Source organism: Macrobrachium nipponense, chromosome 36 (genome assembly GCF_015104395.2).
Source record: "Macrobrachium nipponense isolate FS-2020 chromosome 36, ASM1510439v2, whole genome shotgun sequence".
Taxonomy (NCBI): Eukaryota; Metazoa; Arthropoda; class Malacostraca; order Decapoda; family Palaemonidae; genus Macrobrachium; species Macrobrachium nipponense.
In genome coordinates, this window is record NC_087220.1 from 43840545 (window position 1) to 43852855 (window position 12311).

At 34.7% G+C, this 12311-nt stretch overlaps 1 protein-coding gene across 8 annotated transcripts in view; it reads right to left on the reverse strand.

Annotated features, from left to right (window-relative positions):
* The window catches only part of LOC135203588 (SWI/SNF-related matrix-associated actin-dependent regulator of chromatin subfamily E member 1-like), a 148968-nt gene that overhangs the window by 44883 nt on the left and 91774 nt on the right, over positions 1–12311 (reverse strand). For all 8 annotated transcript variants that reach the window (XM_064233367.1, XM_064233368.1, XM_064233366.1 and 5 more), the window contains one exon: positions 759–907. In XM_064233367.1, coding sequence (XP_064089437.1) covers positions 759–907 — 149 coding nt within the window. The remainder of the gene's footprint in view (positions 1–758; positions 908–12311) is intronic.

The window sequence follows — 12311 nt, forward strand, 5'->3', positions numbered from 1 at the left end:
AAAACATTACTATTGTGAAAATACTCCGATTCAATTTTTAAAACACCAACCCACTGCCCAGTTCAGATCTCTCATTTGCCACTTTTACCCATATTATTGCTAACTTACACAAGGTCCAAAAGGGTTAACTATTATGCCTTCTATGTACAGTATTTGCAAAATATCGTCTCTAACAGAGATGATCAATAACTTGTTAGCTATAAATGGAAAACCATCCTTTGTAACAAATTTTATCAACATACGCAACTATATTTATAACTCATAAAATTATGAACATAATTCCATTAGTTAAATATTTCATAGTTTTCTACTTTCCTCAATACCAAAATGAGATACACAACAAAATCTTACATAGCTTTCTTTCCTAATATAAAGAAATATTAATGTTAAAGTGAGATACACTCAGTGAACACACATGAAGCCGCAGGATCAACAGGGTTTTCATTCAGTAAAGAAAGTTTTGATTATTCCAGACAGGGGGGAGATGATGCTACTTTAAACTACTGCCCTGATATCAAGGGCACAGCTTATCATTTAAAACTGGAGATTGGTGCGCCAGACAATATTGTATACTCGGTATCAATATATAAATCAATGTTTGCTGCTCCAAAGGCTGATTACCAGAATGCATACTCTCAATATACAGCACAATTTTTGCAGTTCAGCATCATATCTTTGTACCTTTTCACATCACAAACCATTTTGTCACATGAGTTATATATCAAGAGAATACATGACGCACCGATACCCTGTTATACCTTACTCACCCCTCCCTTGCCTGTACCCATTTTCTGAGGGTTAAAGGCAGGGTTTCCTAGGTGTGACGAAGAAAATGGACTTGGCACATTGGCTTCACCTACACCCTTTGAGGACGATGATGGAGTGTTTGGAGTACGAGCCAACCGATCTAAATACCATTCAGGAAAGGGAGAATATCTAATTAAGTATGGTATCAAATTGAAAATTTCATACACAAGAAAATAATCTTACTTCATAGTATTACAGCAAATACCCTAAGTACCTATATACTAACAGAAATCTTTTTTCTCAAAATCTAAAAAGTATTTCCATTCTTTCCCTTGAAAATCAAACAAAATAAATATACATGCCCAAAGCTGTATATAATAAAGCTGAATCCCTACTTATCCAATTACAGAATATTTTAATAATCTGAAAAAAAATTGATAAAAAAATTACTGATGAAGAATCAATGTCTCAGCATTTGGCAACCAAGGTTCAGTGAACTATCTTACTATCCTACAACACATTTTAACTGGGATAAACCATGATGTGGGTTATTTGATAAAGCCAAAGGGTAACCAAAGCTGGCACATATTTTTAGTGGGGTAAAAAGTCTCCATATTCCACACAGATGATATCAGCATGCTATGAATATTACAGCCAAGCAAGGTTGCAGATTAGCAACAGAAGACATTTTCATTAGTCTAAAATACTGTACTGTATTCTGCTAGATCCAGTAACATTTAAGGCAGCTACAATATCCAAAAATTTCCTTAAACATAATATACTAATACAGTAGTACAATAATTGCATACCATGAGATTGGATTCATAATTAAATAAGCATACCAACCATATCTAAAAACGCATATCAAATTGCCAATGTGAATCAGAATATCGAGCAACCTTGGAATTCCTCATTTTATTAGTTAACGGAATGCTTACAGTCTATCACCTTTATGATAAAGAAGCAAGCTGTACCTCAAGTAAAGACTATGGCAATGGTTCCCAACCTTTCTGGCTACAGGAACCCCTGCCATGCCTCTCAAAGTCTTGGTGCCTTATTAGAAAACCATGTTTGTCAGTATTAAGTATTAAATTCATTCTCACTATGAAAAACAGTTTTCCTAGCATACACCGAGAATGAATAATTACCAACAGGCAAGTGGATACTGAAGTATCCTGACCAATGATACCAGGAATATGATGAGGATTGATGATACAAATTATTTCTAATTCTATAGTTATTAATTTTTTCCCTAAATATTATGCCTACAGTTAATCATATGTCACCCACTGGTGCCTCAGCACACTTGTTGAGAACCACTGAACTAAGGAATAAATGAGTGGAGTGTCATTGTATATATTGCTGCGAAATAGCCTACTTTCCAAAATGATGGCATGCCAATGTATGTAGAGACTAGACTAGAATACATAATTTAGGCCAGATCAAATACTGGGACCTATAAGGTCATTCAGCACTGAAACAGAAACTGACAGGAAGAAGTCTGAAGATGTAACAGGAAGAAGCCCTCACAGTTGCATTATGAATTAATTGTTAAGGGTGGTAAGTACAGTACAATGGAAGAAAAAGATCATGAACAGAGGTAGACTCTTACAGGATTTAAAAGGGTTGCAGTTAAGTTTTTGTATGTTTTTACGGTGCATGGAACCAGTGGTTATTCAGCAACGGGACCAACGGCTTTACGTGACTTCTGAACCATGTCGAGAGTGAACTTCTATCACAAGAAATACACATCTCTAACACCTCAATGGAATGCCCAAGAATCGAACTCGCGGCCACCAAGGTGGCAGATCAAGACAACACCGACCACGCCCCTGAGGCGCTTGTATGTTATCCTATTGTGATATTAACTGAGAATCTCTACAAGTTCATTAACTATAATTTTTCTAATTTCATATTCTAACATTTTGATATACAGATGCTTAAAGCAAAACTAAAATTCAGTTATTTTCTGAATGTATCTCAAGACTTAAAACATTCTCTCAAGTATCACCACTAAACCACTTTCTTACTTTACAACACACAGTATACATTTTTATTTCAGCCAATACCAGTACCACTGAAGAATATTTATTGTTTTCTTCCAAGAGCTTTAAACAGCCTTGCTTAACTCTTAGTATATCAGATTTCTTTGTGTCAAAAGACATCCTATTAGGAAACTATACTACAGTACGTATATACGTAATCAGCTATGTAGAACAATATCTACATAAAAAATTAGACATGAATCTATTAAAAAAATAATTATAGTGAACTAGAATTGGTTATATTCTCAAAAATGAATTCTTGTGGTACTATAAAACCTTAAGAGATGGGTCTTGGTTAAAAGGTTTAACTTAGAAACTCTAGAAGCAGCTTTAATTTTATAGAACTGAAATCCACATTTACCAATCTCATTGTGCTAATTTTGTGAATACAATTTTCACTTTCTTGAAATAAGTGTTCTCCAAGTTGATAACCGGTAAAGGAGCATTTCCTCTAATTTAAGATGATAATAACAGGGACACCAAACTACAGGGACTCCCTAAAGTTACGGTAATTTGTATGTTGTCACTGATGGATGAATATTTATTGTGCGTCCTTACATGTAATAAGATCAAAGAGCAATATAATTATAAACAAAATATACATGCTTCATTTCCCAAATACAATAACTGGATTTATTTCAGCTCTTATTCTTTGGTAAAATTACAAGCTGACCACAGAGAGAGAGAGAGAGAGAGAGAGAGAGAGAGAGAGAGAGAGAGAGAGAGAGAGAGAGAGAGAGAGAGAGAGAGAGAGAGAGATTTATGACTATTAAATTTTTTAGTCAATTACTTGGAATGTAACAATTATTTATAGATAATTCTCAAGTCACTTGAGATATTAAACTGCATTAGAATTTTTAAAAATTACATTACAGTAGACTAGTAATTTTATGCTATGAATCCACTTACTTAAACTCGTGGTGCAATTTGAATTAAGACTGGAACTATACTGTCTACCAAACAAAATATCCCATCAAGAAAATCCACAATCACACCCACTACTGGCTTAGCGACACTGTTGGTGTCCAAAGACCAGGTCGTTAGGTGGAAATCAGTTCTACAAAAATCAGGGTAGCCTACAGTTACAATGACTGTTTTAGATTTTATTTTAGCTTACCATACTCAAATTCGTTTACCCTTTATAAAATAATTTTCTTTAATTACTTTCATACTGTATGAAGTAGTCTTTTCCTTCAAGTTTATACCATCTGCAATAGACTATAACTTATAACATTTTAATATGAATCTTTACCTCTTCCTGTGTACATTAATCTCAGCTAACCTTGGATAATCTAGGCTAGCCCACAGACACTTTATACATACCTCTGGAAATTAACATTCTATGAAAGATATACAATAAAAAAATCATCAAACAGAATAACAGACTATTCATGATTAAACATGAACTTGGGAATTTCCAATTACAAACTCATGTATACAAAGAGAACAAGATATCTATATAGAATACATTCAGATAAATAGGCTAAGTAAAGATATGTGAATTAAGTAAAGATATGTGAATATGTACACGGTAAGGATTGAATGCAAGGACATAGTTCATATAAGTAAATACTAGTAAAAGCAGTCTGTGTAGTTAAATTCCTTACATGAAAAAATGATAACTCCATATGGATTCTACAGTACTGGGCAAAACTGTCCTAGACCAAGCCAGGATAGAAAAAGTGAACCCAATTTAGCCCTGGCTAGATTGGACTAACCTAGGTTACTAAGACACAAGATGCCAGCCTAGTTTATTCTTCTGAACTAACTATACTACATACAGACAGATGTCTTGCTCTTATCTGAAAGTTTTAAGTAAGATTTTTAATTTCGAAAGTGAATGAATGTACCTAAGCTGGCTTGTGCTGCTTACCATTATATGATGATGAACAAGTATGTACTGTAATGTCAGTTTGAAGGCATGTTGCTATAGTGTAAAATCCACAAAAAATTATAAAAAATATGAGCAGGATACTAAAAATCCTTAGTGATATAGTCATATAGCCATATAGCCAAACAGTTGGAACTCCAGAAATTCCAACTGGGTGAAAATGCTAAGCTGAGCATGCTTGCAAGTCTTCCCTCATGGTTTTGTTTTATCTTGCTTTATAATCACAATTTATTCTTCACTCCAATATTTCTTTTCTGTACTGGGTTGTTTTCTCTACTGGACCCCTTAGGTTTGTAGCCTTCTGCTTTGAACTTAGCTTAACTGAGATAGATAGCATGTAATAGAAAAAAAAAAAATCTCACGGAGCTTGTTCTTGTTGGCTTGTTCAGTAAAGCTGCTAACCAGCTATGCCAGCATTACTCCTGCCTCACACCTAAGCTTTGTTACTGCCAATGCCACCAGAAATGCAAAAGATCATCATATTGTAGATTTTCTACATCTGTCATAAAGGTAAGGCAGTCCTGAAGTGTACAGATTGATATTCTTCACAACCACATGCTGTATGCTTTCTATATAATCAAATAATTCTCTTATGTACTCTGTTATCAATAACTATGATATATAGTAATTTCCAAAAGTGTTTTCTTAAACACATTATTGACATGTGAACCTCATTATTTACTTACGTCTCATATTCTACCCACATCGCAACTAAACCCAATAAAACTTCTACTCCTCATGGATGAGTATCACAAAGTAATGAGTACCTTTGCAGGTTAATTTCTTATGTATGAAATAACTTGACATGCTTTGGTTTCTAAAAAAAATTATCTCGTCTTATTTGCAAAAATACACATTTAATGAATCTGAAAACAAAACAAAAATAACAAAAAAGGCAATCTGGAGCACAATGTAGCCTCTATACTGTGGTCACATGATTTTAATAATGGAAACAGGCTTGGATCTTGGCTGTAACTCAAAGTTTTCACCAACTAAATTTATAGCTTGGTCTTGATATATGAAAAATAATCTATTGGTCTGTAAATATTGCCAAAATACTTAATGCTACAAATGTTCATTAAATACAAGAGCCAACATGAAGTAAAACACCACGCAGTTAGTTTGACAAATCCAAATTCAACTTTATTATATAAAGACAGTATTCGAATATACTGAATATACTAGTCATGTATCAAAAGTCCATTCATTTGGCAAATGATTCTTTGGAAAACCCAATCCAAATGTTTTGCATGAGCATGAAAATTCTAGATTGTTTGGAAAAAATATTCAGATTAAATTGGCTCAATCAGTTCCAGAAGATATCAACTATTCATTTTGCGTCTTGGATGTATGATATCATGGGGTTGGGGCTTACATCCTCAACTTATGCGACTGAAAGGTATAACACCAGAAAATATATATGGTAGGTTTTGTATGATCATCTATATTTATGATGAGTGGCAATTCCAAATTATTAGTAAACCTTATGTCTATTGTAAATAGTGTACAATATTGTTTTTGTATTCTAAAATTACCTCTTACAGATGGTAAGCATACCAAGGGAATGAATGAAATGGTACCCTATAGCAGGAAATTTCCAATCCCATAGGAAGCAGAAATATAAAAATCTCAGTGCACATACACTGTTTTTATGCCACATACAAATGCGCAATATGTATTCATATTTTTCTTTAATTACTTTTTTCACAGATGTGGAAATCATGGTCACACCACCTTTCAAGGGACAACAGTCACACCAACTTGTATAAGACAAGGTTGATAAGCCTCTATATCACATATCAGAGAAAGCCTTATAGTAATGTAATGCTGATAGGAAACCAGAATCCTTCGATTTATCTCCCTTCTTCCCTTTAGCAGATAGAGGGGTGGATTGGAGACTGGCAAAGACTGAGTATCAACACCAGAAGCTTGAATGAATCAATTATAGAAGGGGGTTAACCAAAGAAAAAGATGCTGATGGGATATCTCATTCAGGAGTTAGGCAGTGCATGGAGTGAGCACTTACGCTGGTCAGCAGGGGGTTCTGTATGTCAAAGACAGTTAGGGAAGTCTCACGAGAAAAGTACTTTAGCACATCCTCCTTCCCCATTTCAGCAAGATAATGACCCTTTGAACTGGATGGAAGAGGAACTTGGAAAGAATGATATTCGACAAAAAAAAAATTAAAAAAACAATCTTTGACAGCACTTGAGAGGCTCAAGCTATACACACACAGAGGGAGATGGGTCTGAAGAGAAATCCACAGAAGTTTTCAATGCATGATGTTTTAGGGATCTCTCATAGGTGAGGAGATATCAATGATTAACTGACCAGTCACAGGACATAATTGTCAGCTGAGGAGAGCACTCGTACCAGCAATACAATAGATACAAGAAATGAGGTCCTGAACCATAACAAGTATGCTGAGGCATAGTAAGAATATTTGTCACAGGTTAAGAACATACAATGGAGGTACACGTTATGGCCTAACTAGCACAAAACATTTACCAGACTACACTCACTAAAACAGAGATTACTTCTTTCTCACTGTTATCCCTCCATTAAGTGTCGGTTGCTTGATGCACCTTCTCCACTGCCTTCTATCAAAGGCATCATCCTCCACCAAGCCTCTTCTCTCCATATCTTCCTTCACTTTATCTTGCCATCTAATTCTCTGTCTCCTTCTCGATCTTCTTCCTCTAACAGGTTCTTCCCAAGCCCTCTTCACTCCCTCCTCGTCATCCATCCTCAACACATGACTCTCTTATCCTTTGTCATCTTTGCTAAGATTGCCCTTCTTATTTCATCATTTTCCAATCTCTCAAGCAGCGATATTCCCATAATCTATCTCAGCATTCTCATCTCTGTTCTCTCAACTTTATCTCCTTTTTTCTTAGAACCATTGTTTCTGCTCAATACATTAACACTGGTCTAATCACGATGTTATAGATCTTGTCTTTTAGCTTCATTAGCATTTTCTCATCACATACTACTCCAGCTACCTCTCTCCACTTCCCCCATGCAGCTTTCATCCTACTGTCAACTTCAGCCTCACATCCTGCCTCTTGGCTTAAAGTATTGAAACTTTACTGCCAGTTTTATAATCGAGCCTCTTTTTTCTTGCATTACTTATCTTCCCTACTGCTTAGCAAAACCTCTATTTTATTCATATTACTGGTACACAGTAATACCCCGAATTACGCGAGATTAGGTTCCAGACCCCTCACGCAAGGGGAAGTTTCGAGTAAGTTTGGCACAGTCTCTGAAATTGCTAATAAATGCTTACTTCTAGAGTTTGAACACTAAAGATGACCCTAATCATGCTCCCTAAGTATTAGGCTAACTTTTAAATGAAATTAAAGTTACTGTAATTTGATTTAAAAGCTAGTTTAATACATTACCCTTAAAAAAGAAATAACTGGTTTGCATAGAAATAGTTACAGTAACTACTATGTACATACATATCCATTTTTGTACGTATACTAGAGTTACCCCTAATTCATGGGATGCCATTTTCTTTTTCTGTCAGAGTAAAAGCTTTCTTTGCATCACTAGGTAAACTTCACAAGTCAGTCATAACGAAGTCACACAATTAAAAAAAATAAAGAAGACAAGTATGTACTTAAGTAATGTTTGCAGAGGGAGAAGGTAAAATTAAATCAATTTAGAATCATGAACTCGTGCGAGAGAGAGAGAGAGAGAGAGAGAGAGAGAGAGAGAGAGAGAGAGAGAGAGAGAGAGAGAGAGAGAGAGAGAGAGAGAGATACGTCATGTAGGTAAAACTCTGGAGGGGTATCATCTTTAAAAAGTGTGAATGGGATCATATCTTGTAAAAGTACATTAACTGTATGTGCAGTAATTACGTAACATAGTACATACAGATTGTACCAGCACTTTTCTCCGAGGTTAAGAAAGTAATTTTGACAGAACAACAACTCTGATGTTTTACTAGTAGATCATTGAGTTCTTATATAGTGACTAACACTGAATTACCTACTGCCTTTGTATTATTTTCAAAAATATAAATAGCATACACATAATCTACGTACTAGTTTTCACTTAAAAGCATGAAAACTTATACTACTACAAGTATATTAGTACGTACTTCAGAAATTAAAGTTTCTGAAGGGATATCATCTTTGGAAAGTAGAGTAATTTTGTGAGTGGGTATCACATCTTATAAAAGTACATATTTGCAGTAACTGCATATTTATTCATGTACAAAAATAAAAATAATACATTAATAAATATTTTATACAGAAAAACTTTAAAATTTAAAAATATGCATAATAAATTAAACACTTTTGCAGGATTTTGCAGTGCTTCTGGAGGGTCCGGAAATGTTCGTGCTATTATGAAGAACTCGTGTATGATAATTAATTAAGTTCCGATGAAAAGTTTGCACTATAGTGAATTCGCGCAAATCAAATCGCGTAAGTTCAGGGTATTACTGTAATGTAAAAGATGATTGAAAAGGCAAAATTTTCCAAAATTCAAAAAATTAAGGAAAATCTCACAAAAATTGCTGAATGCAAGTTACAGGTTATTGGGCACAAAAAGCAAATAATTGCTTAAATTCACAAATGTAAAATGCTATTGAATTAGTAAAACAAAAACTATGTAACAGCATACGACAACAGCATCCTAATTTCAAAATTCACGGGAACGTGGCTGTTGCCAAGAGGGGGTGACAGACCCTGTCCACTGCAACGGGAATGTGAAAGCCACAGTAGCAGTCTGGCATCATTCTTATATACAGGCGGTCCTCGGTTAGCGGCAGGGATTCCGTTTCTGGCTGCCGACGCCGAGCGATTTTTGACGCCAAACGATTTTAAAGTCTACGGCCGCCGCACATCTTCTTTCAGAGCAATAGACTGGTTAACAGCTCCCTTGATCTGTCAACGGCGCCGAAATCCCATAATGGCGCGATAAGAAAATTATATTTATGCAGTACATATAGTACTATAGAATTTACTGTACAGTACATCATGGTACTAATTACTGTAAAGTGAAAAAAGCATACCTTAAATCCTTTGGGTGTATTGTGAAGTATATCTTCATACAGTGGTACCTTGACCTACGAGTTTAATTCGTTCCGTGGCCGAGCTCATAGCTCAATTTGCTCACACATCAAATAAATTTTCCCAACTGAAAATACCTAGAATGCCCTTAATCCATTCCAACCCTCGAAATGCCACCCCATATTTTTGTTTCATGTTATTAAATAAAGAAATTACATTTCTATAGTAAATAATTACTGTAGTTGTTATAAATGATGTTATATATAGAATACGACTGAGATATCTTAATATAATAACTTTATTCGCTATAGATCAAAGTTCAATAGGGAAATATACTGTTAAATTTAAACCTAGTTGAAGCTGAAGCTGAGAAAACTGTTCAAGCTGCTAATGACCATTATCTTGCATCGGCAACAAGGATAAAACTCCAGTAAATATATGCCATCAAACACAATCGTAGATAAAATTGAGATAAAATTATTTAAAACAAAACTACTGTGCTTGAAAACACATTTTACTTCTGGTTTCACGCAGCTAAAAGATAAATAACGTAAAGTTCGTATTACAATGATATAAAGGAAAATTGCGAACAGAATCACATAAATTTTTTACTCAATAAACATGCCGCCAACAATATCTTAAAAAAAAAAAAAAAAATAGTTCACAATCACAAGACTTATTCAAGTCACATTTCCAACTGAAAATATGTCATATAAGGAAAAATGACCTTGTCTCATATAAGACAAGTATCTAGATATTTGTTTATGCTAACTAAAAGCAAGAAAATTTACTCAGAATCGAGTTAAATATGGCAAAACAAACTCCTATTCACCATCAGCTGATTTCCAAACCAAAACATTGACTGCTATGCTAGTAGTATTTTATAATACAATAATATGAGAATACATACAATATTATTGGACACAGTGAAGTAATGTATAACTTTTTAAAAGATTTATGGAAAAGATGTAAAGGGTTGTTACAGAGACTTAAAATGGACATGCATACTGCCACTGTAACATATTTATGTACAAAAAATAAAAAAAATTCCCAGTAATACATTTTTCATAAGCATTTTAAACATAAAAGCATGAAAACTTAAAACAAAAAGCTGAAGTTTCATTATAAAAATACATATAATTAGCTCCCAAATAAAAAAAAATATAACCACGTGAAGTCTTTGAAAATGCAATTTTCAAAACATCCTCTGATAACTCGGAGGGTAGTTACAAAAGCTGCCTTTATTAATGTACAAGAATAAAAATACCCTACACGCAATAGATTTTCATACATTTTTAAAACATAAAAGCATGAACATTTATAAAAACCACACATTGATTGGTAAATTTGCACTTTTTTAACTATATTTTTGGAAGAGCGGCAGGCAGTGGCGGACAATAATGAACATGAAAAACATCCTCTTTGATAACGTGGAGGGCAGTTTCGAAAGCTGCCTTTGTATCATATATATGCACAGAAATAAAAATAACCTATGCATAATACATTTTCACACACATTTTAAACATAACAGCATGAACATTTATAAATTGACACATCGATCGCTAATTTCGCACTTTTTTAACTTAATATTTTCGGAAGAGCAGCAGGCGGCAGCATAGAACAGCATCATGGGCATATAGTTTACCCTGATACCTATTTCTATTTAATAACTCTCAATAAATTTTTTAATAACATTAGCATAACTTTTGCTATGGTCTGAACGGTATTTCTACAAATGTATGTACTCGTTAGACATAACGGCGCTTGCAGCGCTGTTAACCAAAAATTGTGCTATAAAAATACCTAAAAATACCTTATCTTTTAATGAATATTTTTGACGACTGCCATAAAACCGATTCAACGCTAAGTGATTGCATTGCTAACCACAGGCCGCCTGTACTACTGCAAAGTCCATGAAAAATCAGAGGGGAGGAGGAAGGGGTCTGATTTAGTAATTACTTCATAAGTATATTCATATATAAAATTTAATTTTAATACAAAAAATTTCATTTTTATACAAACAACTTACCAAGTAATTACTTGGATGAATCCCATATTGCAAGGGGGATGGGATGAATGGACTAATCCAATTCAGTGCATTAAAGAAATATAACTGAACTAGAGGAGTGGCTAACACTGACTCAGTGTTTGTCGCTTGCTTAGCTGGTAAGAGCGCTACAGCAGGAGATTCTGCCTCTGGTGGTGCTCATCTTAACCTGTAGTGGCACAGCAGTGGGTCGAGAGCTGCCTCTACATCAATGGAGTCTTGCAATGGGGGTCTACCTGACCGCTGACAAGACATAATGCAGAAAAATTTTATGCCCTTGCCCTGGGCACAGTACCATAAAAATAACACCAGAGAACAAATCTGTCACCATTCAACATTCAACATATATCAGTAATAAAAATCACTAACCAACTATAGAACTGGTGGGTCCTCCAGGTATCAAGTACCTCCCCAGGCTCCCCAAAAACTCGACATCCTTACCACAAGGAGAAGAGATATTAAGAGAGATCGTGTCATTCTTATGCTTCCTCACCCAATACCATGCCACCCACCGTCAACAGACCAAGGGTACTGAAATTTTTTAATACTACCGTCAACAG